The following is a 23,069-nucleotide window of genomic DNA, read 5'->3' on the forward strand; positions in this document are numbered from 1 at the left end:
CTTGCTTCTGCTCTCTGCCCTCTGGTGGTTGAGGCTATCTAAGAGGCTTGATGGGAGGCTCTGATGGTGGGTAGAGCTGACTGTTGCTGTGGTGGTCAGAGCTCAGTAAAACTTTAATCCACTTGACTGTTGATGGGTGGGGCTGGGTTCCCTCGCTGTTGGTTGTCTTGCCTGAGGCAACCCAACACTGGAGCCTACCTGGGCTCTTTGGTGGTGCTAATAACAGACTCTGGGAGGGCTCACACCAAGGAGTACTTCCCAGAACTTCGGCTGCCAGCGTCACCAGCCCCACGGTGAAACAGAGCCACCCCCTGCCTCTGCAGGAGACCCTCCAACACTAGCAGGTAGGTCTCGTCCAGTCTCCCCCGGGGTCACCGTTCCTTCCCCTGGGTCCCGATACACACACTATTTTGTGTGCGCCCTCCAAGAGTGGGGTCTCTGTTTCCCCCAGGCCCGTCGAAGTCCCGCAATCTATTCCCACTAGGCTTCAAATTCTGATTCTCTATGAATTCCTCCTCCCATTGCCGGACCCCCAGTTTGGGAAGCCCGACGTTGGGCTCAGAACCTTCACTCCAGTGGGTGGACTTCTGTGGTATAAGTGTTCGCCAGTCTGTGAGTCACCCACCCACCAGTTATGGGATTTGATTTTACTCTGATTGCGCCACCCCCTACCGTCTCATTGTGGCTTCTCCTTTGTCTTTGGATGCGGGGTATCCTTTTTGGTGTGTTCCAGTGTCTTCCTGTCGAATACCGTCCAGCAGCTAGTTGTGATTCTGGTGTTCTCGCAGAGGGAGTGAGAGCACATCCTTCTACTCCGCCATCTTGGTTCCTCCCATTGTTTACATTTTTATTTTCTCTTCCTGATGTCTATAAACATAATTCCACATAGATTCAATATAATTTGCCATTCTTATCTTTTCATACTAAATTTCAATTTTATGATTCACAGTTATACTTTTTTTTTTTCTTTCATAGTTATACTTTTTAACATTGGATTCAGAAGGTTTCATTGAGTTGGTCAATTTTTTAAATTGGTGAAAAATTGGAAATAACCTAAAATAAACTATTGTAAACATCTTCATAAATACAACTTTTCTTTTTCTACTTAAAGATGTATGTTTTTGATTCTCCATTAATCAACTTGCTTGGACAATAGTGTATTAAATAGAAGTTGTTAAGAGTGTTTATGAAGTCAAAAAAAAAGCTTATGAATTATCTGCCAATTGTTATTTCAAGACAGTGGTATTTTAATAATCAAATAGTACATACAAAGAAGTTAAGATTTGTGGTATCACACTAATTACATATTGTTATTAAAAATTTATATGATATGTAAAGCATTCTTAAAATAGCTAAGTTGCCTTTTGCTATAATATTAGAAATGGAAACATATATAAATAAAACATGTATATGTGAAACATATTAGGAATTCTGTAATATTAGTACCTGGTGGTATATAATACAGCATCATGGAATGAGAATACAATTAAAAATTTTTTTTTATTTAGCTTGATTAAACAAAGTGGAAATGTAACTGAAGTATACAAGCTCATTGAGGTATTTTAAGAGTAATTTTATTTCTTGGTCTATTTTTTGTATTTGCCTCAGTTATTTGGAGACATAGAGGTAAGCCAAATCAATAGCTGGGTATATACTTAGAGCCAGGTGAGTATAGGGGTAAGATAATGGTGTGAATTGTGTCATATTTATATTGTAGTTATGTATGCCTAAAAAAGACGGGAACTTTTATTAGAAATTTTTTTTTATCTCCTAACACAAAAAGTATAATTAAAAAAATTTTTAATACAAATGTATTTGCATTAGTTTCTGAAAGTAAAGGAAGGGTATACACATACAAACCACATGCATACAGACATCTTTTTTGGAGGGTAATTAAGTTAAAAAACAAAATAAAATAGCACAAAAAGAACTGAGCTCCTATATATTTTTAAGAGGCATGTTAAATCACACAGAATCATGTGGTGATTATCAATAAGCTACACTCTATGAAATATTTATCCTATATTACCACATACACTCTATTTTACACTCCATCCTAATGCCGCTAAAATGTAGAAAGCAGCAGCATAGCACAGGGAGATCAGCTCGGTGCTTTGCAATGACCTAGAGGGGTGGGATAGGGAGGGTGGGAGGGAGGCTCAAGAGGGAGGGTATATGGGGACATGTGTATGCATATGGCTGATTTGCTTTGTTGTGCAACAGAAACTAACACAGAATTGTGAAGCAATTATACTCCAATAAAGATCTATTAAAATAAATAAATAAAATAACATGAAATAGTAGATTTGAAGGATAAAAATAACCATTTTAACCTATGATGTTTGTTTTCAGTAAATTCAAATTAAATATTTAAATGTGAATTTTAATATATGGCTTGTTCTAAATAAAATATTAACACGTAGGTCTAGTTTTTGCAACCAAATATTTCATATAAAGATACTTGCCTCTTTACTACTGAAATATAGGATAAGTCTCCACATTTCACTCTTTTATCCAGTGGGTTTCATTTGTTTTTTTGTGTGTTTTCTATATGAAATCAAAGGAGCAGTGAAGGCTGACAGGCTTATAGGAGAGTAACATTGACTCACCTACCACCCAGCAACTTGCAGTCTTATAACTTTTACTGTTTTTACATAGAAAAATTCATCTTAAATTGAAATTTTGGTCCAATTCTGAAGATTCTGTTTGGCAGAAGTCATGGGTGTACCTGTGTTTCGCTATCCTTGAGATTCAGAAATGCCAAAGGTGTTCTAAGATTCAATAAACTTGAGTGTTTCTGCATGATACATAAAATGGATCATACTTTGGGATTTTTAAAAATTTTATTTTTCCATTTCTGCACATCTCAATACTTTTGTTTTAGTTAAAATAACTTGTTAGTGTAGAGAACTTATATTTTTAAAAAATGCTGGCTTATGTAAAACCTTTTTACAAAACGATCCTTTTTTTAATGGCCTTGGCATCATTGTCCAGTGCCTGTTTGATTCCTTTCAAACTGTACACTTTTGAGAGTTGCTCTGTAGACCTTTGGTGCATCTTGATTCCTTCTTTCGTGCTTTGTCAAACATAGGATTGGCCACAAAGAAACCTGTAAGTAATGGAAGGAAACACTCTGCTGGTAAAGAATGTTATGGTCCTGAACCTCTACCACCTGGTGTGTCTGGTTTCCTGCCGTGGCGTACTGCAGAACGTGCAAAAAGCAACAGGTAATGTGTTTGCATTCCCTGTCTTTTTCAGTCGTTCAGAATTCTTTATTTTGGAACTTCCATTACGTGGGCGGTCTCTGGTGCTTTCTATAGAGGAAAGAAGATAACTCACACATGGCTTCTGCCTAATGAGCCGTCTAAGGAAGAAAAACAGAAAGTAATTGGGAGTTTCAAGTTGTTTCTCAAGTGTCACAACAGAGGTAACCCCGTGGGAGTCATGAGGAGACTAAAATTATCTCCAATTGTGCAGGTGAGAAAAGTTTCACTAAAGGCAGGTGTAGTTGAGCCAAGCCCTACAGCACAGAAGTAGGAATTTGGATATGTACGAATGGGAAAAAAGACATTTTAGGCATGGGAAGCAGTTTAATGCAGAATGGATGAGAAATCTGCATTAGACCTATTCTAAATCAACTGGCTTATTAACTCAGTAAATCAGATTTAGTGAGTCAAACTAGCTTTAGCTGATTACTTATCCAGGGGATAGCTGTTCATAGTAATTTTTGTCATAGAACAGTAAATAAAATTGTTGAATTATAGCTTTAGGCTTGCTAAGTGAAATAGATTGCTCTAGATGATTTTCACGTGACTTACTTGGTAGTATTCACGAAATTGGGGGTTAACAATTGCTTAAGAAAACAAAGAGAACTGATTTTAAATAGTACTTGAAGGAGTTACTGTGTAAAGTATCTGTTCAGTAGCTCATGTTAAATGGATGTTTATAATCCTTATTGGACAACCAACTAATTTTTTGCAAATGGTAATGTGAATTGCTGTTGCATAAACTATAGTGTTGAATCCCCAGTCTTTGCACTTGAGTTTAACAACTCTATGGTTTCCTATCTTCTTGGTGAGACACTTAATCTCAGGTCCATCCTCGTCACACAGAGTGGTAAATTAGAGAACGATTAATATCACCATTTAAAGAAGTGAGACTGAAATCTCAACCATCCTGAACATAGGAGCTGAAGGGGCCTCTCAGCAGTTCAGAGAGTTATCACCAAGCCAGTCGGCTGAATTCTGTTCAGTTTTCTCCGTAGCAGAGCCCTCCAGGTCCTTCTTTTGAGCTTATTTATTTTTATACACAATTCTGTATGGATACTGTACATAATACTAAATAGTTGTATTAACTGGATTTAACTGGTGATGTATTTACATCAAGATCTAACTTCGTTTTGTTGATATCTTTTTAAGGGCTTTCCATTCATCAAAGCTCGTGATGTATGTAATCAGGTGCAGGTATGTAGCTATCATATTTATGATATGTAGGGGTTGAATTGGGAAAGGTGGGTGGTCATTCTTCTTGCTTTTTAAACTGACAGAGCCTTACAAGAAGTATTTCCCTCTCTGAAATAAATCCATGTAAAACTTGTCTGGTCGCTCTCCCAATGCAACCATGTAATTGTGTGGATTTCGCACACAGCTGGCAGCCTTGTGGTTATGTCTGTGAAAAAGGAAGCCTGTTCTCCAGTCTGCAAATCAGCTGTTACCCAGTGAAATGAACTTGACTGCCATTTCTGACCCCTCACATGGAGCTGTCATACTCAAGAATGTTCATATGTTTTCAAGAAATGTTGTTTGCAGGCCGTATGTACAAATTCCTGATCTGAAAGCCAATATAAAGCAACATCTCCCAAACTTCTGCTCTCTCACCAAGGCCACACACATTCCCTCGCTTATGGCCTCATGGCAAGCTAATACTGTCAGTATCAGATTCTCCTTCCCAGTGGTCTTGGGAGACCGCATAGTTGCTCTATGAAAGGCACCACTGCTGAGATTGAGAGAAGAGCACCTTGGGTGTCAGTCCTGCCCTTGCATGCCCAGAGGGAGGGGTGTGCACCTCGTTCTCCTGTTGGGAGTTTCCTATGCTGCAGGTTTGCTGCTTGTTGTGAAAATGATGTCCTAGTGACTTGTCTTCTGCGTGGTTATATAATCCCAGCACACTTCTGTATGATCTGTAGACTTTTATGGGGTTGTGGCCAGGTCAGTTTTTAAATGTTTGGAAATGCCCTATGGAACAACATTGCAGTGGCAGTGAAGCTTGACAGGAGAATTGTATTACTGTTACCCTAGTTTTGGCTTAAGGGTGATGAGAAGATGAAATTTTTGATGGGTCAGTTTTAGTTGTGTATGTGTATGTGATTTATTTTTTAAAATTCTAACGTCTGTTCTTCACAGCTTAGATATGTTGACTTTCTGATTATTCATCAGTCCCTTTACTGATGTATTTTCCTCCGAAAAACTACATTTGCTTCCAGACTGTTTTCGTCTGATGGTAAAGAATAAATTTTTCATTTGCAGTATAAAGTTGATCTGAGAAAAAATGTTTATCTTGGCTCTTCACTTGGCTTCTGTGAAAGAAACTTAATAAAATAATATGGGCAATTCCCATTACTAATCCTAACCATGTACAACAGAGGTCTGTACAGTAACATAGCAAAAATAAGTTACTGTACTTTTACTTAGTCATTGCCTGTTTTAGACTAAGGAGCAGTGAGAGACATTTATAAATAATGATACCTCAGATCACTTTTGTTAAATGTCCTCTAATATGTGGATATTTGGTATCTGGCTTGTGTTATCTTTTATACAATCTTGTCTTCTTTCTTTGCACTTCAGTTTAACAACTCTGTGGTTTCCTATCTTCTTCTTGTGACAGTCAGGTCCATCAGAATTTCCTGTGACTGTGACAGTAGAGAGTCCTTCCTCCTCAGAAATCGAAGAGGTCGAAGATTCCTCAGAAAGTGTTCAGGAAGAGCCAGAGAAAATCAGTTTGAAACAAGAAGCACTGCAGGTACGAAGTTATCACTTTAAAGCTATAGAGAAGATTATTTTTCAAATGGAAGCCTGATTGCAACACTGCACAGCTTGAGTGAGGGTTTTGTTTTCTCCTCCCATCTGCATTGTATCCCCTTGAATGGTTCCTTAAGCTTAGACCAAGGTGAATGGTGGACATTTGAACTCTAAGAAATAAAAATCAAAACATGTCGTTAGTAATATAGTTTCCTTTCCTTAGAACCTTAGGATATTCGATTTAGGGAGAACCTTAGTGATCATAAGATAAAGAAATTGAGTTCTGAATGAATATAGTCAGCTGATTCAGTGCTCTTGTTTTACAAATGAGAAAATTGACAGTTCTAGTTGAACTCTCTTTTTATAAGAGGAAAATATGGCCTCATTTTAAATAAAAGTAAAGTTGAAAAAAGTTTTGATGTTAATATTCTCCTTTCCTAAAATAAAAAACCTCAAGAAGCTACATTATATTCCCTCATAAACCTGACATCTAATGTGATTCCATACTTTTGTTTGTATGGACAGAAAAGAAAAACTGATTTTCATAAGAAACTTTTGCACCTCAAAAATAATATATTTGTTTTATTTCAACTTTAATGCAGAGCTGAACATTTCTAGTAAATAAGGGAATACCATTTGGGGGAACCATGTCTTTGTGCTACAAAGTCCATGTTTAATTTTTAAAAATTATTTAATATGATTCTCTTTTCGTATGAAACATGAAACTTGACAGGTTTCAGAACTAATTATCCCATTATTGTAGGACTATGGTAATTACTCTTTGATTTTCAAAAGAGAATGTTAGATTTTTATGTTTTTAATTAAAATTAATGATAATATAGAGAAATTTTAAGAAAACTTAGAAAATTATGAAATGTTACAGTGGGAGAAATCTATAGTTCATGTAGAGTTACCCCCTTTCGTTTTATAAATGAGCACCTACAATTTGTAGCACATAAGTGATTTCTTAGTAAATTGCAGAGTACGACAAGACCCTAGAGCATCTAACCCGCATTCCTTGTCATTTTAGATGTGTTGTATTCATTTCCTTCATGAGTAGAACAGGAGATTGTATTTCTAAAAGCAGTGATAGACTGGGGAAGACCAAGAACTTTAAACACGGGGACCACAGAATAGCAGATTCAGAATGCACTGAGAACCATTGCAGCTCTTCTCCGTTTTGACAAGACACTACAAGGATGGTATCAAAGTGTTTAAGTACATAAGCCAACAACAGTCAAGAGATTTCAACATAGTTTTGAAAGAGAGAAGACACATGGAAGAGTGTGAAACTGAAGCAGTAGAACAGAGGAAAAGCATCACCTAGAATATGCACAGGTACCACCAGCAACTGAGGAGGATTCTGACCCCACCTGCAGAAGTAGCTTCATGCTTTGATGCGCATGTAGGAGAGAGGGTGGAGTTAGTTAAAAGTGTGACTGAAATAGGGGAGCTCATTGAAGGGTTGTGTTTGGAGCAGTGGACTCCCAGCCCCGCCCTCACGCTCCTGAAGTGAGATGATTTTAAGTTTGAAAACAGTGAAACTGGGGAGAACTAGGGCAGCTAGTGTGAGTTTTTACACCCTAGAAAAGAGTGTTCGGGGGGGATCCTATTACAGTCACTCCCCACTTCTTCCTGCATAAGAAGCCAATCAATCGTTGACTTCAGGGAGCTTTCTGCGCTCATTCTTAAATAGAAAATAACTGTCATTTGCCTGATAGTTGAGTAAAGCTTACAACATGAGAGAGGGGGGAAAAGAGTGAAAACATATCCTGGTAGGACTGGGGACAATTTAGGGAACAAAATAATTTAAGCAAAAACCCTAATTAGTATCCTGAGAGAGGTTTAAAAAGAGCTAGCAACTATAAAATAAGACTAGGGTGTTAATTAAAAAGAGAATGGTCAGAAAGCAAGAGAGGTGTCTTGGATATGAAAATATGGTTGCTGAAATATATTCAGTAGGAATTTTAAAAATTTCTCAGTATATAAAAAAGAACGACACAATGGAAAATGTGATAGCCATATGTTAGAGAGGCTGCATCTGGGAGATCCAACATGTTACCATTAGAAACGGCAGACCCAGACAAAAAATGGAGGGAAGCTGTCAAAGGGCAACAAAATTCCCCACAGCTGAAAGTAGACATCAGGCCTCAGATTGAAAATCGTTACTCAAGTTTTGAGCAAGATGAACAAGAATAGACTCATACCTAGGCACCCTTCATTGTGAAACTTTAAAATACTGAAAAAATAAATTAAAATAGAATAAAATACTGAGAGGATACATCCATTCCAGAGAGAAAAATACTGGTCACCTAAAAAAAAAAAAGTTAAAATCTGACTTTATCATACTTGTCATCAGCACCATGGATGCTGGAAGGCATGAGAAAGATACCTCCAAATTTTTCCAGCACATAATTTTCACCCTAGGGTTTTGTATCCAGCCAAACTATCAGTCATAAGTGGAGGCTGAATGAGATATTTTGTACACAAAGAAATTTGAAAAATTTACCTCCTGTGCTACACCTTAAGCTATTTATAGAAATAATCCAGCAAAATGAGGCAATAAACCAAGAAGGAAGGTAATAGGGGATTCAGTGCAGAGAGCAGCTAGTCTAGATTGGAGAGGCTTCCATTGATTGTGTGATTGAGAGCTTAGAAACACCTTGAGGCATATTGTACTTACTAGGTATTAGGCACTGTTGGAAGGGAGGAGGGAGAGGAAGAGGAGAAGGAACTTGAACTCCAGAGAAAAGGCTATACTGACATAAACATGAAGCAAACTAAACTATGGTTGATTTTTAACCTACTATTGGTGAGGAAGAGAAGAATCCACTTAAACTTGACACTATAGATGTCCCCGTTTTCAGTGACACACAGGAGTAATGACCACCTATCTAATTTGTTGTCCAAACCAGAACTTGTCCAAACTCCTTACACTTCAATAGTGTAAGGAGGCGCTCTAATGCTGTAACATCAGGACAACAGGTATAAACTGGAACAGCCCACGGCGGCTTGGGGTATGTGTTCACCCTGCACAAGGGCAGTGACACTGACACAGTATGGAACGAGGTGTAGTCTATACACAGAGACACAGTACATCTGCAGTGGGCAATATTAATTTAATTGTAATAATGGCAATACTGTCTTGGTTGGCAGCTTTTATTGTCAACTTGCATGTAATAACAAATAACTAACCTAAACTATACTTAGTATGTATTAGTATTAACTTGGTATGTACTGAAATGTATTGTGTAGTAGTATGTACTTAGTATATATTAGGCTCTAAGTGTTTTTGCATATATTAACTCATTTAATCCTCTGAATAGCCTTATGAGGTTGGTGCTAATATCATTCCCACTTTTGAGAGAAGGATGCTAAGACAGGGAAGGAACTTGCCCAGGCTGTACCGAATTTAGGGTTGGATCGAGGCTTTGAGTTTAGGCTCTCTGCCTGTTCTCTTAAACCTTACTCCCTACTGACTCTCAAATAACAGAAGATTTAACTGCACATAGAACAGAATATAAATTTCAACTTTGACAACGTAAAAGCTAGGTTTGGAAGGTAGACAGGAGGTAGAAAAAAGGGAAGATGGTATGAATGTCCTCATTTTACAAAGCGTGACGATGAGAGAGTTTATAGTGGATCAACAATGTAGGTTTTTAAGTATATCACTACAAGTCAAAGAGATCATGAGCAGTGGAATAACTAATGATGACATAACTTTACTGAGCAGTGTGGACATAGGAAAGAGTGTAAAGGAACTAAACCCTTACTTAGTAAATCAGAAAGTGAACAGATAATGCCTCAAATTTAGTCAGAAAATAGTCATGTAAGAGTATTACTTGGAAATGGAGAAGAATTCAAAATAACAACAGTTGGACCTCCCTGGTGGCGCAGTGGTTAAGAATCTGCCTGCCAAGGCAGGGGACACAGGTTCGAGCCCTGGTCCAGGAAGATCCCACATGCCACGGAGCGATGAAGCCCGTGCGCCACAACTACGCAGCCTGCGCTCTAGAGCCTGCGAGCCACAACTACTGAGCCCACGTGCCGCAACTACTGAAGCCCTCGTGCCTAGATCCTGTGCTCCACGACAAGAGAAGCCACTGCAATGAAGTGTAGCCCCCGCTCACCGCAACTAGAGAAAGCCTACACGCAGCAACGAAGACCCAACACAGCCAAAAATAAATAAATAATAGTTAAAAAAATAAGAATAAAAAATAACAATAGTTGACGTCAACCTCATAAAAAAGGAAATCCAAACAGCCAGTAAACACAGAAAAGTATACGACTTCATTAAGTAATAAGAGAAAAGTGAGTCAAAACCAATGAAACTACATGCCAATCAGATTGACAAATACATAAATAAAGTCTGGTAGTATCAGGTATTGTAGACCTGGAGTACTATGGGAATCTTCTACCCTGCTTATACTGGAGTATAAATCGACACAACTACTTTGGAAAGCATTTAGCACTCTCCATCAACTGAAGGTATATAAATAGCCTGTGACCCAGCAGCCCTCACCCCCGCCCTGTGTAAATGCACCAGAATAACCGGTACAGCAGGATTCCTGTCCATGATTTGCATTAGCACAAACTGAAAACAACCCAAATGTCCATCAAGAGTCAAAAATTAAATAAATTATGTGTATTCATACAGTGGGAAAACTATCAAGCAATAAAACTGAATGAACTAGAGCTACAGGCTGCAATGTGGATGAATCTTTTAAACCAATGTTGAGTGAAAGAAATAAGATAGAAAAGACTTCATATACTATGATCCTCTACATAAAGTTAGATGTTGACAAAACTAAACTCTTTTGTTAGGGATGCATGCAGGTTAAAGGAAATGATTTTCAGAAATGAGGATGGTGTTTAACCGGGAAGAGGGAAGGAGCTTGTGATGAGAAAACGATATGGGGGGTTTTTGAGATGCTGACAAGTATCAATACTTTCAGATTCGAGTAGTGGTTATGTAAGTATTCTCTTTTGATTTGTCACATGGACAGTTTTGTCCTGTGCACTTCTCAGTACACATATCGTATTTTACAATTAAAAACCTGTGTACAGAATCGGTCGCTTCTTGAGTGCTGGACGTGGGAGTGGGATGAGACTATTTTACAATTAAAAACCTGTGTACAGAATCGGTCGCTTCTTGAGTGCTGGATGTGGGAGTGGGATGAGACTATTTCATTTTAAGCCCTTCACTACTGCTTGCATTCACATGTTCATTCATTCAGCATTAATTGAACATATGCTGTGTACCAAGCACTCTTCTAATTTTATATGTGTTTTAACTCATGTAATCCTCACAAGAGCTCTGTGATATGGGAGCTTATCTCCATTTTATAGATGAGGAAGTTGAGGCCTAGAGTTATAGAACTTGTCCAAGGTTATATAGCTAATGGGTAGTGCCAGGCCCATTTGCCTCAGAGAATCTGAATTTTTACAATATAATATAAAAGAGAAATGTAATTACTAATTATAAGCCAAAAAATTGCACATTAAAGAAGACGACAAGTTTTCATCTATCCAGTTAGAGAAAAACACACAGTCTGTCTTTCACACACGTACATCTTGTATTGGTAGGGATTTTCCTTATTAAGCAATTATTTATTGACCGTCTACGTTGTGCTAGGCACAGGTGCTGGGGATAAACACTTAATAAAATACACCCCCTATCTTCAAATAACTTGCACTCTAGGTGAGGAAGTAAGCCAACAGTTATAGTAGAGGTTATATACCAAGTGATACATCGCTGATGGCAGTATAAAATCTCAGAAATCTTTTGGAAAGCGGTTTGGAGATAGGTACCTCAGAGCCTTAAAAATATTCATTTGCTTTGATCTCAAACTCATTTTTGTGCATTTATTGTAAGAATGTTATTCTCAATATGGAAAAAAGCCTTCATGCATAAAAACGGTTATTTTGTCTTATAATATTGAAAAGTTAGAAGGAATTTAAATGTGTAAAATGGTTAACCAGTAAACCCACTCAGTGCAATATTTTGTAGCCCACAAAAAAAAAATCAAGGTTATGAATCCCCTGATTATATGAGAAATGATTGATTTCAATGTTAAGTGGAGAAAAGTTGAACATAAAATTTGATATCCAATATGATGGGAGCTTTGTCACAGATAAATCACCCTAGCCAGTGTACAGAAGGGATGAAGGAGAGCAGATGACAGGAAGGAAAATTATTCCAAAGCCTTATCATTAGTCTTACTTAAGTAATAGAATATCAAGCAATTTTACTTTCTAACTTTTTTGGTTCCATATTTCCACGTAAGGGACATGAATTATTAATACTTTGTAGGAGAGGGGTACACTTTTTCACAAAAATTTCACACTGTGTTCTAATTCCCTCCATTAGAGGGAGAAACTATTTCATGTAATTGCACTTTGATGTGCTATTTAGAACCAGTCAGGAATTTTAGTCTACTTTCCTCTGACTGTGGTGAGGGATTTTTGTTTGTTTGCTTATTTGTTTAGAATTTCTTTGAAATCAGTTTTAGAAGATTGATTAAACCATTATATTAAAAGTAGAGGAATTTTGCAATTTTTTTCCCTTTTTCCCCATTGAAAACTTGACTGGCTTTAGTAATGAAACATTAAAGAATTTGAAGTTCTTAGATTCTCAATTTTTTAAACATGTTCTGAATATAAAAATATATGTTCATTGAGCAAATCTTTGAAAACAGTGAACAACTTATTGAGGGAAATAAAAGCCACTTCTGCATGTACACACACCTAATCTGCTCTTTTGTCTTAAAAAAGTTTCAAAAATATTTTGCCATGTCACTAAATACTCTTCTACATCAGAGAATTTGATTAAGCTTATGCATCATCTCCCAGGAGAAACGCACAGATATATTTTGAATGTAGAACTCCTGAAGCCCGTTCATAAACTTTGGTTGAGACCTCTTGTCATTCTTTTCTTAGTGGCTTCACAGCGCATTCCTTCATACGGTGAGCTGTTTTTATTGAAACCAATCCCAATTTGGAGGCTCTTAGCTTTCTTCTAGGGCTTGGTTATAAATAAACAATCTTATGATATCGTGTTGGTAGATAAATCTTTGCCCACATCTTTGATTTCCTTAGGGTAAACTCCTGATGTAGGATTGTTGTTAGGTACCAAAAGCTACTCTCCAGAAAGTGATGCCAGTTCCTCTCCCAATGACGGCATATAATAGAGTTCCTCATTCTTTAAGTGATTGTTCAAAGCAGTTAAAATGTATAAATATACCTTACTGTTTTCATAAGTATAGGTATTCTGATTGTTTATCGCTGCATAAGAAACCACCCCGAAACAGTGGCCCAAAACAATGACAATCATTTATTTTGTCCACGAACCTGGAGGTTGAGTTGAATATTAATTCTTCTACTACACTCTCACTGACTGAAAACAATACCTATTTGACTAGCTCACAGTTCTGCAGGTCAGAAGTCCAGGCACAGCGTGACTGGGTTTCCTGCTCAGATACACATGGGAACATGTGGGTTCCCTCCTGAGAGTGTTAAAGCACGTGAAATTTAAGTGTAAACATTGAGCCCCAAACGTTGGATGTTCACCATAGTTTGTGTGGGTCACGGAGCTGAAATCAAGATGTCAGTCTGGCTGTGTTAGCATCCAGAGGCTCTGGGAAAGAATGCCTCCAAGCTTCTTCGGCTTGTTGGCATAATTCAGATTCTGCAGTTGCAGGACAGAGGTCCCCATTTCCTTGCTGGCTGTCAGTCGGGGGACGGTCTCAGCTCCTAGAGGCCTCTCGCTTGCCTTCCCTGCCGCAGCATTGGACTTCTTCAGAGCCAGCAATGGAGAATCTCCCTCTTGTCCCTTTTGTACTTCAATTCAGGAAGAGTTCAAGTCCTTTTCGTGGGGTGCCTGAGTAGGTCACATCCACCTAGAATAATCTCCCTATCTTAAAAAATCAACTGATTTTGAATCTTAATTCCGTCTGCAAAATCCCTTCACTACAGCACCCAGATTTAGGGTTTGATTGTTTAAGTGGAAGGTTTGTGTACTTCAGTAAGTAGGAGTCTTAGGGGCTCTGTTAGAATTCTGCCTATTGCAAGCAGTGTCCCCACTTCAAGGACCGAAGTGTCTTAGTTCCTAAAACTCCTAAGAGAGTTTATCAGTGTTCATTTTATTTGATTGGCTTTGGTGCATGGGAAGACTACCACCTCCGTGAACAGGAATGGCACCCAGCTTCCTGAGTCCACAGTGTGGCTCTGTTACTTAGTGGCGTCACCTTGGCTGTGCTGCTCTACTTTACTTCTCTGCCTCTGTTTCCCTCATCTGTAAAATAACATGGAGTTAGTGATTGTTCTTTCCTCGTAGGGTTTTTTTTTTTTTTGTAATAAATTAATTGTATTTATTTATTTTTGGCTGCGCTGGGTGTTTGATACTGCTCACGGGCTTTCTCTAGTTGCGTCGAGCGGGGGCTACTCTTCCTGGTGGTGTGTGGGCTTCTCATTGCGGTGATTTCTCTTGTTGCGGAGCACGGGCTCTAGGCGCGCAGGCTTCAGTAGTTGTGACACAGGAGCTCTAGAGTGTAGGCTCAGTAGTCGTGGCGCACGGACTTAGTTGCTCCGCGGCACGTGGGATCTTCCCGGACTAGGGCTCGAGCCCGTGTCCCCTGCACTGGCAGGCGGATTCTTAACCACTGCACCACCAGGGAAGCCCCCTCAGGGTTTTGATGATTAGATTATTTAATGCCCAGGGAACTCCAGGAACAGTGCTTGACTGTAACTTGCTTTAAAAGTGATTACTTTTTAAAAGAATGCTTTTGAATCTGCAATTATGCAATTCAGGTATATTAAGCATGTTCATTAATAGGACTTCCTACTATAAAGAGACCCACAAATAAAAATAGAAGTTTTCTTTCTTGGTCTTAACTATTTATTTATGACTTGCTATGTTATACGCATATGCCTTTTATGGTGGGCTGCCACAAATTTATGTTGGAAAAAGTGGAATTTAAATAAATCTTTACTATGCTAATTTGATAGATTTTGATAATTCGTTTCACTAGCATGGTATGATATTACCAGTAGCAGACTAAAACCTGAGTTCACTTCTGGCTCTGCCCCTAAATCCTGATGAGTCCTATAGCTGGAAAGGCTTTTGGATATTATACTACGAATTAGTTATAATATTTACTCTGTTTGTTTAGGAAAAACTGGAGGAGTGCCTAAAGCAGTTAAAGGAGGAGAGAGTAATAAGACTTAAGGCTGATAAATGAGTCAATGAGGCAAACAATTTCTAATACTTTTGAGAGTGTTTTCGTTTTATTTTGATTTGATTTTAAGCCATACACACATAGTTTGTAAACTTTAAAACTGTAATATGTTGCAAATTGGTTGTATCATATGGACTTTTGCATTTACTGGTATTTAGTGATCATATGATCTATATTCCAGAAAGCATGTTTTTAAAAATGTGAAAATCTCGTTTTGTGTGTGTGTGTGTGTGTGTGCTTTCATATGACACTAGCTTATTTTCTGTTCATGATTCTTTGATTCAAGAAAGCACTTTTTGTGCATATACTGTATATACAGTAGCATAAAAGACATGATGAGACTCTCCTGGCAATGAATTAGGAAAGTGAATCATTTAAATAAATTTAAGATATTGGAAAACTTGTACGAATGCAATGCAAGATGAAAATATATACTATAAGAATTACATTAGGTAATGTGCATGAAAGCAGGGCATAATCTAAAAAGTTCCATCTAAATATACTTTATCATAGGTTGAACGTAGGGAGGAATTTTTCAAAGTGCATCCATTGGATTGGCGGACACTCATTCAATAAATGTGGAGCACCTGCTTATATAAGGCAAAAGGGGCCTCATGAACATAACAGCCTTTCTGAGAAATACTAGAGTTGAGCTTATAGGGGGTTTTAAGTGCATAGGTGATGAGCGGAAGGGGAAGAATGCACGGGAGTGAATATTTTCAAGAAGCCAAAGAAAATATTGGTGATCGTACATTTAATAAATTGGGTTGGGTACGATTTAGGACTTTTAAACGTAAGCATTAGATATTTTGCTCGCTAAAGTTAATTCTTAACATTCAGCAGAGTTGTAATATGTTTTGTTCAAATCAGACTCTATAATTCACTTTCTAATTTAAGGGAAACTTAAAGCAGGTAATTTTCTAATGTGGAATGAGGCTCCATTATGAATTGAACCAGTTAGAAATGTGATCTTTTGTGAAATATCATTAATAAAACGACAACTTTGGTTTATTGATATACCACCTAAGTGTTATATAGGAAACTTTGTTGGGTGCCTGGGGGTTTTGGTTATTGTGTGATATGGTCTCTGTCTTTACTGGTGGAGAGTTAGGTTAATTACAGATTAATTACATTTTGAGTGTTTTAGTTTTGTTCCTTGAAACTAGACAAGACTACTTTTGATGACAATGAGAAAAAAGCATGTCAGACATTTTCAGTCTTCTTTTATAGCTGGAACATGAAAATGCCCAGTTAAGAAATATAAAATTCTCTTTGTCTGAAGGCCTTCATGCCCACTCATTGACAAGCATGATCCTGGATGATGAAGGTGTTTTGGGCAGCACTGAGAATTCTTTTCAGAAGTTCCATGCTTTCTTGGATCTCCTTAAAGATGCTGGGTTAGTTCATTTCGCTTCATGGCGTTCTTCTCTTTGCAACTATAATGGTAGTTTGCTGAGGAACTGGAGCAATTTTCATCACTTATGTGGCCATATTTAGCCAAATTTAGTGTAATTATAGGTAATATAGTTGACGTTTTAAAATGAGGAATTAAATTTTTTGAGAAATGCAAATAGGGCAGCCTGCTTTGGTAGAGTGGGGAGCCCATTATAAAAGAGTAACCTGTAGACAGAGTAATTAGTAGGTATAGTTTTTTGTAAAGACTAAATTGAAGGCAGTTTTCATCGAAAATACTCGGGAATGGATAAGAATTTTCCTATCTTTCATTTATTTTGCTTGTTTGATAAGTTTGAATTAAAGTTATTTTTGTCTTAGACATAAAAATTATTATTAATCTTCAGGGAAGATATAGGCCAGTGGTTCTCAACCGGGAGCAATTTTGCTGAAAGAGGGAAGTAGAGATTGATAGTTGATGGAGTGGTGTTTTGTCAGTGAATGAACTGGTGTTGGGAAGGAAGGCACAAACACATTCTTGGAAACTGGAGAAAGGTGGTAAAGAAGTGTGGGAATGGAGGTGTGACAGACAGTGGACGAGGTGCGTGGTACTTGTTGAAGCTGCTAGTGAGACAGTGGGATGTCTCCTAGAGGATGAATCTGGAAAGGGCTAAGAATTTGGGGGAGAGAGAGGCTTGTAGTCTGGAGTAGGATGTTGGCTTTTAAGATTTTAGAAGTATTTCATGATTGTAGGTCTGGGGAAATCTAAACTGCTCTTATGTGATTATAATAACCTTTGTCTTTTCTCCTTTCCTCCTCTGGTCCAGGCTTGGGCAGCTGGCCACAATGGCTGCTATAGATCAGTCAGATTTTCATTTACTAGGTCGTCCCCAGATGAATTCTACTGTTAGCAGTCCACCTAAAGAAGAAAAGAAGGCACTTGAAGAAGAAAAATCAGAATCAAAGCAGAGTGCCCCAGTACAAACGCAAAATCTCCAAGTAAGTGGACAGGACAGCACTTAATGATTCTAAGAGTGATTAGCAAAAAGGAAATGACCAAGTCAGAGAGAAAATAATAATGGTCAGTCTCTAATAGTTCACATGCTTGGGAGCTAGAAGACTGTGGAGTCCTCTCCAAATCTGAGATTAGTAAATGTGGGCCCATTTCATGATACTGTATTGCTGTACATAAGAAAACTGGAAGTTCTTTAGAAAATTTATGAGTTAAAGCAAACTCTCCTTAATGAAGAAAGAAAACATTACAGAAAATATTCCAGATTTTAAATTGTATAAATGTCTATTCTATTCATATTTTATCTAGGTTTCTATTTGTATGCAGTCAGCTTATAATGAAGGAACACTAATGAAGGTACACGTACTGATAGAATTTTTAAAATAAGTAATCTTGACATAGCTAATACGTAAGATATTATAATGACTCACCTGGTCATGGGAATGGGAGGGGAAACCTGTCAGCTTTTCCTCTAGCCTTACTTGGAGCCCCCTTTGCCCACCACAGCCAATCTCAGACTGGTCTTGGGAACTGACAGCTTGAGAACACAGTCTGGTCACAAACTATATACTGTTTACATGTGCCTGGAGGATAGAAAAGAAATTAATTTTCTTACAGAGTAGGGTTTCATTTTTAGTGAGGGAAAGGAAATGGGTAATAACTACCCCAATCACCAAAGTCTGAAAATGTAGCGGACATAGCCTTGGATATAGCTAGGTTAAGTTGAGAATCACTTGGCAAGATAGAATTAGAAAAAAACTGGCTCTGAAATCTTCTGAATAATCAATTACTATGTTAATAATAAGATCACAGAATAACATTGAAGTTTTGAACTCTACTTTTTAATGGTTGGCTTTGTTCATCACTGAATTTTTGTCTTGTCTTTTGTCTTTCCCTCCAGTTTCAGAAAATTACAGGTGATGCTGGGACTCCTTTGCCTCTCGACTCCTTCCATGTCCCAGTCTCTACTCAGCAGGCCTTAGAAACTTCCAAAGACAACCTGGGGGTCCCAGTCACAGAGCAGCGGCAGGAGCCTTTTGAAGATTTCATTGCTAGAACATGTTCTCCTTCAGCAGACGTCATTTCTGGAACTGGAAGTCAAAGAAAAGAAGAGGAATTATCTAGAAATAGCAAGTCTTCTTCAGAGAAAATGAGCAAAGCAGGTGAATATACCAAAAAATACTCTGCTAAGAAACAACCTGGGAAGGACCTGCATTCCTGCTCTGACTCACCTGTAAAGCAGAAAAGCAAAGGAATTGGGCAAAATAATTATTTGCTTAATGAACCAATTAGAAGTGAGTCTTTGAAAAAACACATTTTTGTTAAGAAAGAGAGTAGAATAGTGACTGTTTCATCAAAGACAACTAAAAGTAAACTCAATCTACTAGAACATTCTGAAAGTGATACTCGTGGATCTGATTGTGAATTTCAAGAAAGCATCCATACTCCATCACACCTAACATAGGTCTAAATCTTTTAAAATCTTTTAAAATTATGTTTTTGCCTTCAAATTTTAATAAATTACTTATGTTTTTATTATAGCATATGGTGTTTTAAAATACTTGACTGGAAGCCATTAGAGAAAGATTTATCTATGCTTTTTTATTATAATGAAAGTTTTGGTGTATTTTTCCTTGTGAGAGTTTGCACCATTCATTCAGCTAGTGTTTACTGAGGGCTTCATATGTACCGTACTTTTCTGAGTGCTACTGCTTTCAACAGTGAACAAAATAAAGCCTTTACTCTCCTGGAACTAACACTCTGTGGTGGGAGAAAACATAAACAACACAACAGGGTAAGGGGTAAAAAGAGATGGGAATAATAAATGGAATAGTTTTACCATTTGGTTAAATGTCAAACTATTATGAATCATATGGCCAGAAGCCATTGACATATTTTAATTCACAATAACCAGAGAGCATCAAACATTTACCAAGGCACTTAACAGTGTTTACGGATTACAGCAACACTATGAGGTAGGGAACTATTACCATCCCCATTTTATAGATGAGGAGTCTGAGGAGACATTATGTGAGTTACCCAGAATTACACAGATATAAGTAAGTGGTAAGCTGGGATGTGAGCAGAACCCATGCTCTTTTTTTTTAATGTATGGACTTTATTATGTTTCATTTGTTTCTGATTTATGTGATTGTGTTTTAAAGATTTTTTTTGATGTCGACTATTTTTAAAGTCTTTATTGAATTTGTTACAGTATTGCTTCTGTTTTATGTTTTGGTTTTTTGGCTGCAAGGCATGTGGGATCTTAGCTCCCTGACCAGGGATCGAACCCTCACCCCCTCCATTGGAAGGCGAAGTCTTAACCGCTGGACCACCAGGGAAGTCCCCCTTATGTGATTATTTTTATGGCAGTTGTTTTAAATTTTATTTTTTATTGACGTATAGTAGAATTACAGTGTTGTGTTAATTACTGCTGTACAGGAAAGTGACTCAGTTATACATTTATATACATTCTTTTTCATATTCTTTTCCATTATGGTTTATCACAGGATATTGAATATAGTTCCCTGTGCTATACAGTAGGACCTTTTTGGTTTTCTTTAAATACATCCACTTTTTTAAAATAAATGTATTTATTTAATTTTTTATTTTTGGCTGCATTGGGTCTTCGTTGCTACACGCGGGCTTTCTCTAGTTGTGGTGAGCGGGCTTCTCATTGTGGTGGCTTCTCTTGTTGCGGAGCACGGGCTCTAGGTGCATGGACTTCAGTAGTTGTGGCACACGGGCTTCAGTAGTTGTGACTCGCAGGCTCTAGAGCACAGGCTCAGTAGTTGTGGCGCACGGGCTTAGTTGCTCCGCAGCATGTGGGATCTTCCCAGACCAGGGCTCGAACCCGTGTCCCCTGCATTGGCCGGCATATTCTTAACCACTGCACCACCAGGGAAGTCCCATGTAGGACCTTTTTGTTTATCCATCCTGTATATACACCAGTTTGCATCTGCTAATCCTAAACTCCCAATTCAACCCTCTCCCACCCCCTCCCCCTTGGCAACCACCAGTCTATTCTCTATATCCTTGGTTATGTTTCTGTTTCACAGATAGGCAGAACCCAGGCTCTTAATTACTTTGTTATCCTGTTTCCTTGTTAAGAGAAGAAGGGTTTAAGGAAGGCACCGAGAGAGCAGCCAGTGAGCAGTGAGCAGTAGAAGTGCAAAACAGTGGGGCTGTCAGAAAGCACACCTGTCTCCTTCCCCCATCTGAGCAGAATTTTTAAACGGCAGAGTATGTAAGAGTATGTGATGACACATCTCTGGATTAAATTATGTCTCCCTGGTAAAACATGCACAGATAAGTCTTTAGTTCAATCAGACTGAAAGGTGAGATCAGAGAAAAGCTAGAGTGTCAGATTTCTTCTAGAAGTTCCTGGCTGATTGTTACTAAGAGGACTACTAGAGTACTAGTTAGTTCGTTAGTCATGGATTGAGTGTTAGAGGAGCGAAACAATGAGCAAGATGTAGCGTTGGCCCTTTAGCAGCGGAGTGAGAGGGGAAGACGCACAGCAGATGTCTCATCCTGCACGTGACATGCTGTGACGGGCATATTCAGGGCGTTTCATCAGTGTTTGTGGAAGAAGAGGGGGAGCTGTGAGGCAAAGAAAAGTCATCGAAAGAGGCAGTCCCTAAGCTAAGTCTTAAAGGACTCGTGAAAAACTGGTGAGTCAGCCGGTGAAGGGCAAGGACACTCAAGGCAGAGAGGACAGCGGAAGTCCAGAGCTGTGAGTGTGCGAGGGGTGTGTTACGGAGCCACAGGCACAGGCTCTGGCGCATCAGTGCAGTGTCACCAGGCAGTGGCAAGCGCCCCTAAAGGAGGCAGCGAGGAGGAGGAGAGCGGGTCTTAGCCATCCATGTGCGTGGAGCTGGTTTCCTCAGAAAATAGCTAAGAATGGAAAGGACAAGTTCAGGTGGCATTTTAGACCACTGACGTCAGTATGGATGAGGAATCTGAAGAAGCCTGGAGACAATTATGCCCCACTCTTCTGAGGAGCAGTGTTTTTTATTTTCGAGTCGGACTTTCATGCTGCCACCTCCTCTCCTGTCCCTACTGAAAGGTTTATCGGCTGGCAGTAGGGAGAACCTAGCTTAAGTAAAGGTAATCAGGTTTCTTTACTGTACAGCTTCTCGGGGCTGCTGTAGGCTAATGTTCATTCTGGATCGTCACAGCAGGCGTATGGTACACAGCCATCCTCAAAGCTATTTGACTTTAGAGTCCTTTTTTAATAGAAGTGTCTAACAACTGGTTCCACCAAACAGCAATTTGGTAACTTCTAGACCAGGTAATAGAAAGGGGTCTGAAATAAGGTATAGATGAAGGGAGGAAATAAGTTCTAATTTTATTTAGGAAATTACAAGCAAGACTTGATCTTGGGAAGTAAGGAAGAAGTAGGAGGCGGAGGCTGAACCCCCATCTGTGTGACTAAGGTTGGGAGGTGGTATCATTGAGTTTGGAAATAGGGGATAAAGAACTGAATTGGGGAAAAGACTTTAGTTCTGGACATGTAGAATTTTAAAGCACCTGTAGAATTCAGGAGACAAACTGGTAGATAACTGGACCTGCACGTGAAGACATGGAAAGATAAAAATTTGAATGTCATCAGCACTTAGCAGTCATTAAAATCATGAAAATGGATGAGATTTCAGAGAATTGTGAGTACTGACAACGTTTAAGTAATAAGCAGAGAAAGAATTCTGGGAAGGAGAGAGGTGATAGAGTTTCAAGAAGGAGGAAGTAGATGACAGTGTCATCCTTCAGAGAATGTAAGTGTCCATTGGATTTGGGCAGTTAGGTCCCCAGTGACCTTAGAGCAGTTCAGTGAAGTGGTGGACAAGAAAGCCAGATGGCGATAAATTGAGGGTGTAGGGCTGCCTGTGGGGGCCAGGCGGGGCTAGTGAAGACAGTGGGAATAGGCTGCTCTGAAGGAGTTTGGATGAAAAGAGAAAATAATTAGCAAAAAAGAACTTTTTAGAATGAGACAGGCTTATATCTTATATGTTGAAATGAAGAAACTGATAAAGGAGATCCTGAAGATGTAGATAATAATTTAGAGAACTGGGGAAACATGGACATATGAATTAGAAAAAAACCTTGCACAGTATATAAAACTCACTTGTATCCTTCGTGTTGGATGGATACTGGTAAGTTTGTGAGGAAATAAAAGTAAGAAGAGATAGAAGTTAAATGAGTTTATACTGATAGCCTCAGTTTTCTTTGACAGATTTTTCAGAGACACATATATACACATACATAATTACAGTTTTAAAATTCTTTCATAGTTACATGTTTTATTAATCATGTCTGAGAAAAGTCATTGATTTTCATTTTTTACAGCATTATCTTGTAAGGACAAGATACAGTGACAACTTCCAAGCTTTTTGCATATCAGGGCTGAAACTG

The 23,069-nt window shown here is 38.4% G+C and overlaps 1 protein-coding gene across 1 annotated transcript; it reads left to right on the forward strand.

Annotated features, from left to right (window-relative positions):
• The first annotated feature begins 226 nt into the window (after window positions 1-226).
• Window positions 227-19,198, forward strand: LOC309654009 (centrosomal protein of 78 kDa-like). Its single transcript, XM_082478686.1, has 7 exons — window positions 227-344; window positions 3,092-3,227; window positions 4,419-4,463; window positions 5,888-6,018; window positions 16,536-16,650; window positions 17,473-17,644; window positions 18,559-19,198. Exons 3-7 carry the CDS (start codon window positions 4,444-4,446, stop codon window positions 19,120-19,122), a joined length of 1,002 nt encoding a protein of 333 aa, XP_082334812.1. The 5' UTR covers window positions 227-344; window positions 3,092-3,227; window positions 4,419-4,443; the 3' UTR covers window positions 19,123-19,198.
• The last annotated feature ends 3,871 nt before the right edge of the window (window positions 19,199-23,069 follow it).

Source organism: Balaenoptera physalus (assembly GCF_965194825.1).
Source record: "Balaenoptera physalus genome assembly, contig: HAP1_SCAFFOLD_1641, whole genome shotgun sequence".
Taxonomy (NCBI): domain Eukaryota; kingdom Metazoa; phylum Chordata; class Mammalia; order Artiodactyla; family Balaenopteridae; genus Balaenoptera; species Balaenoptera physalus.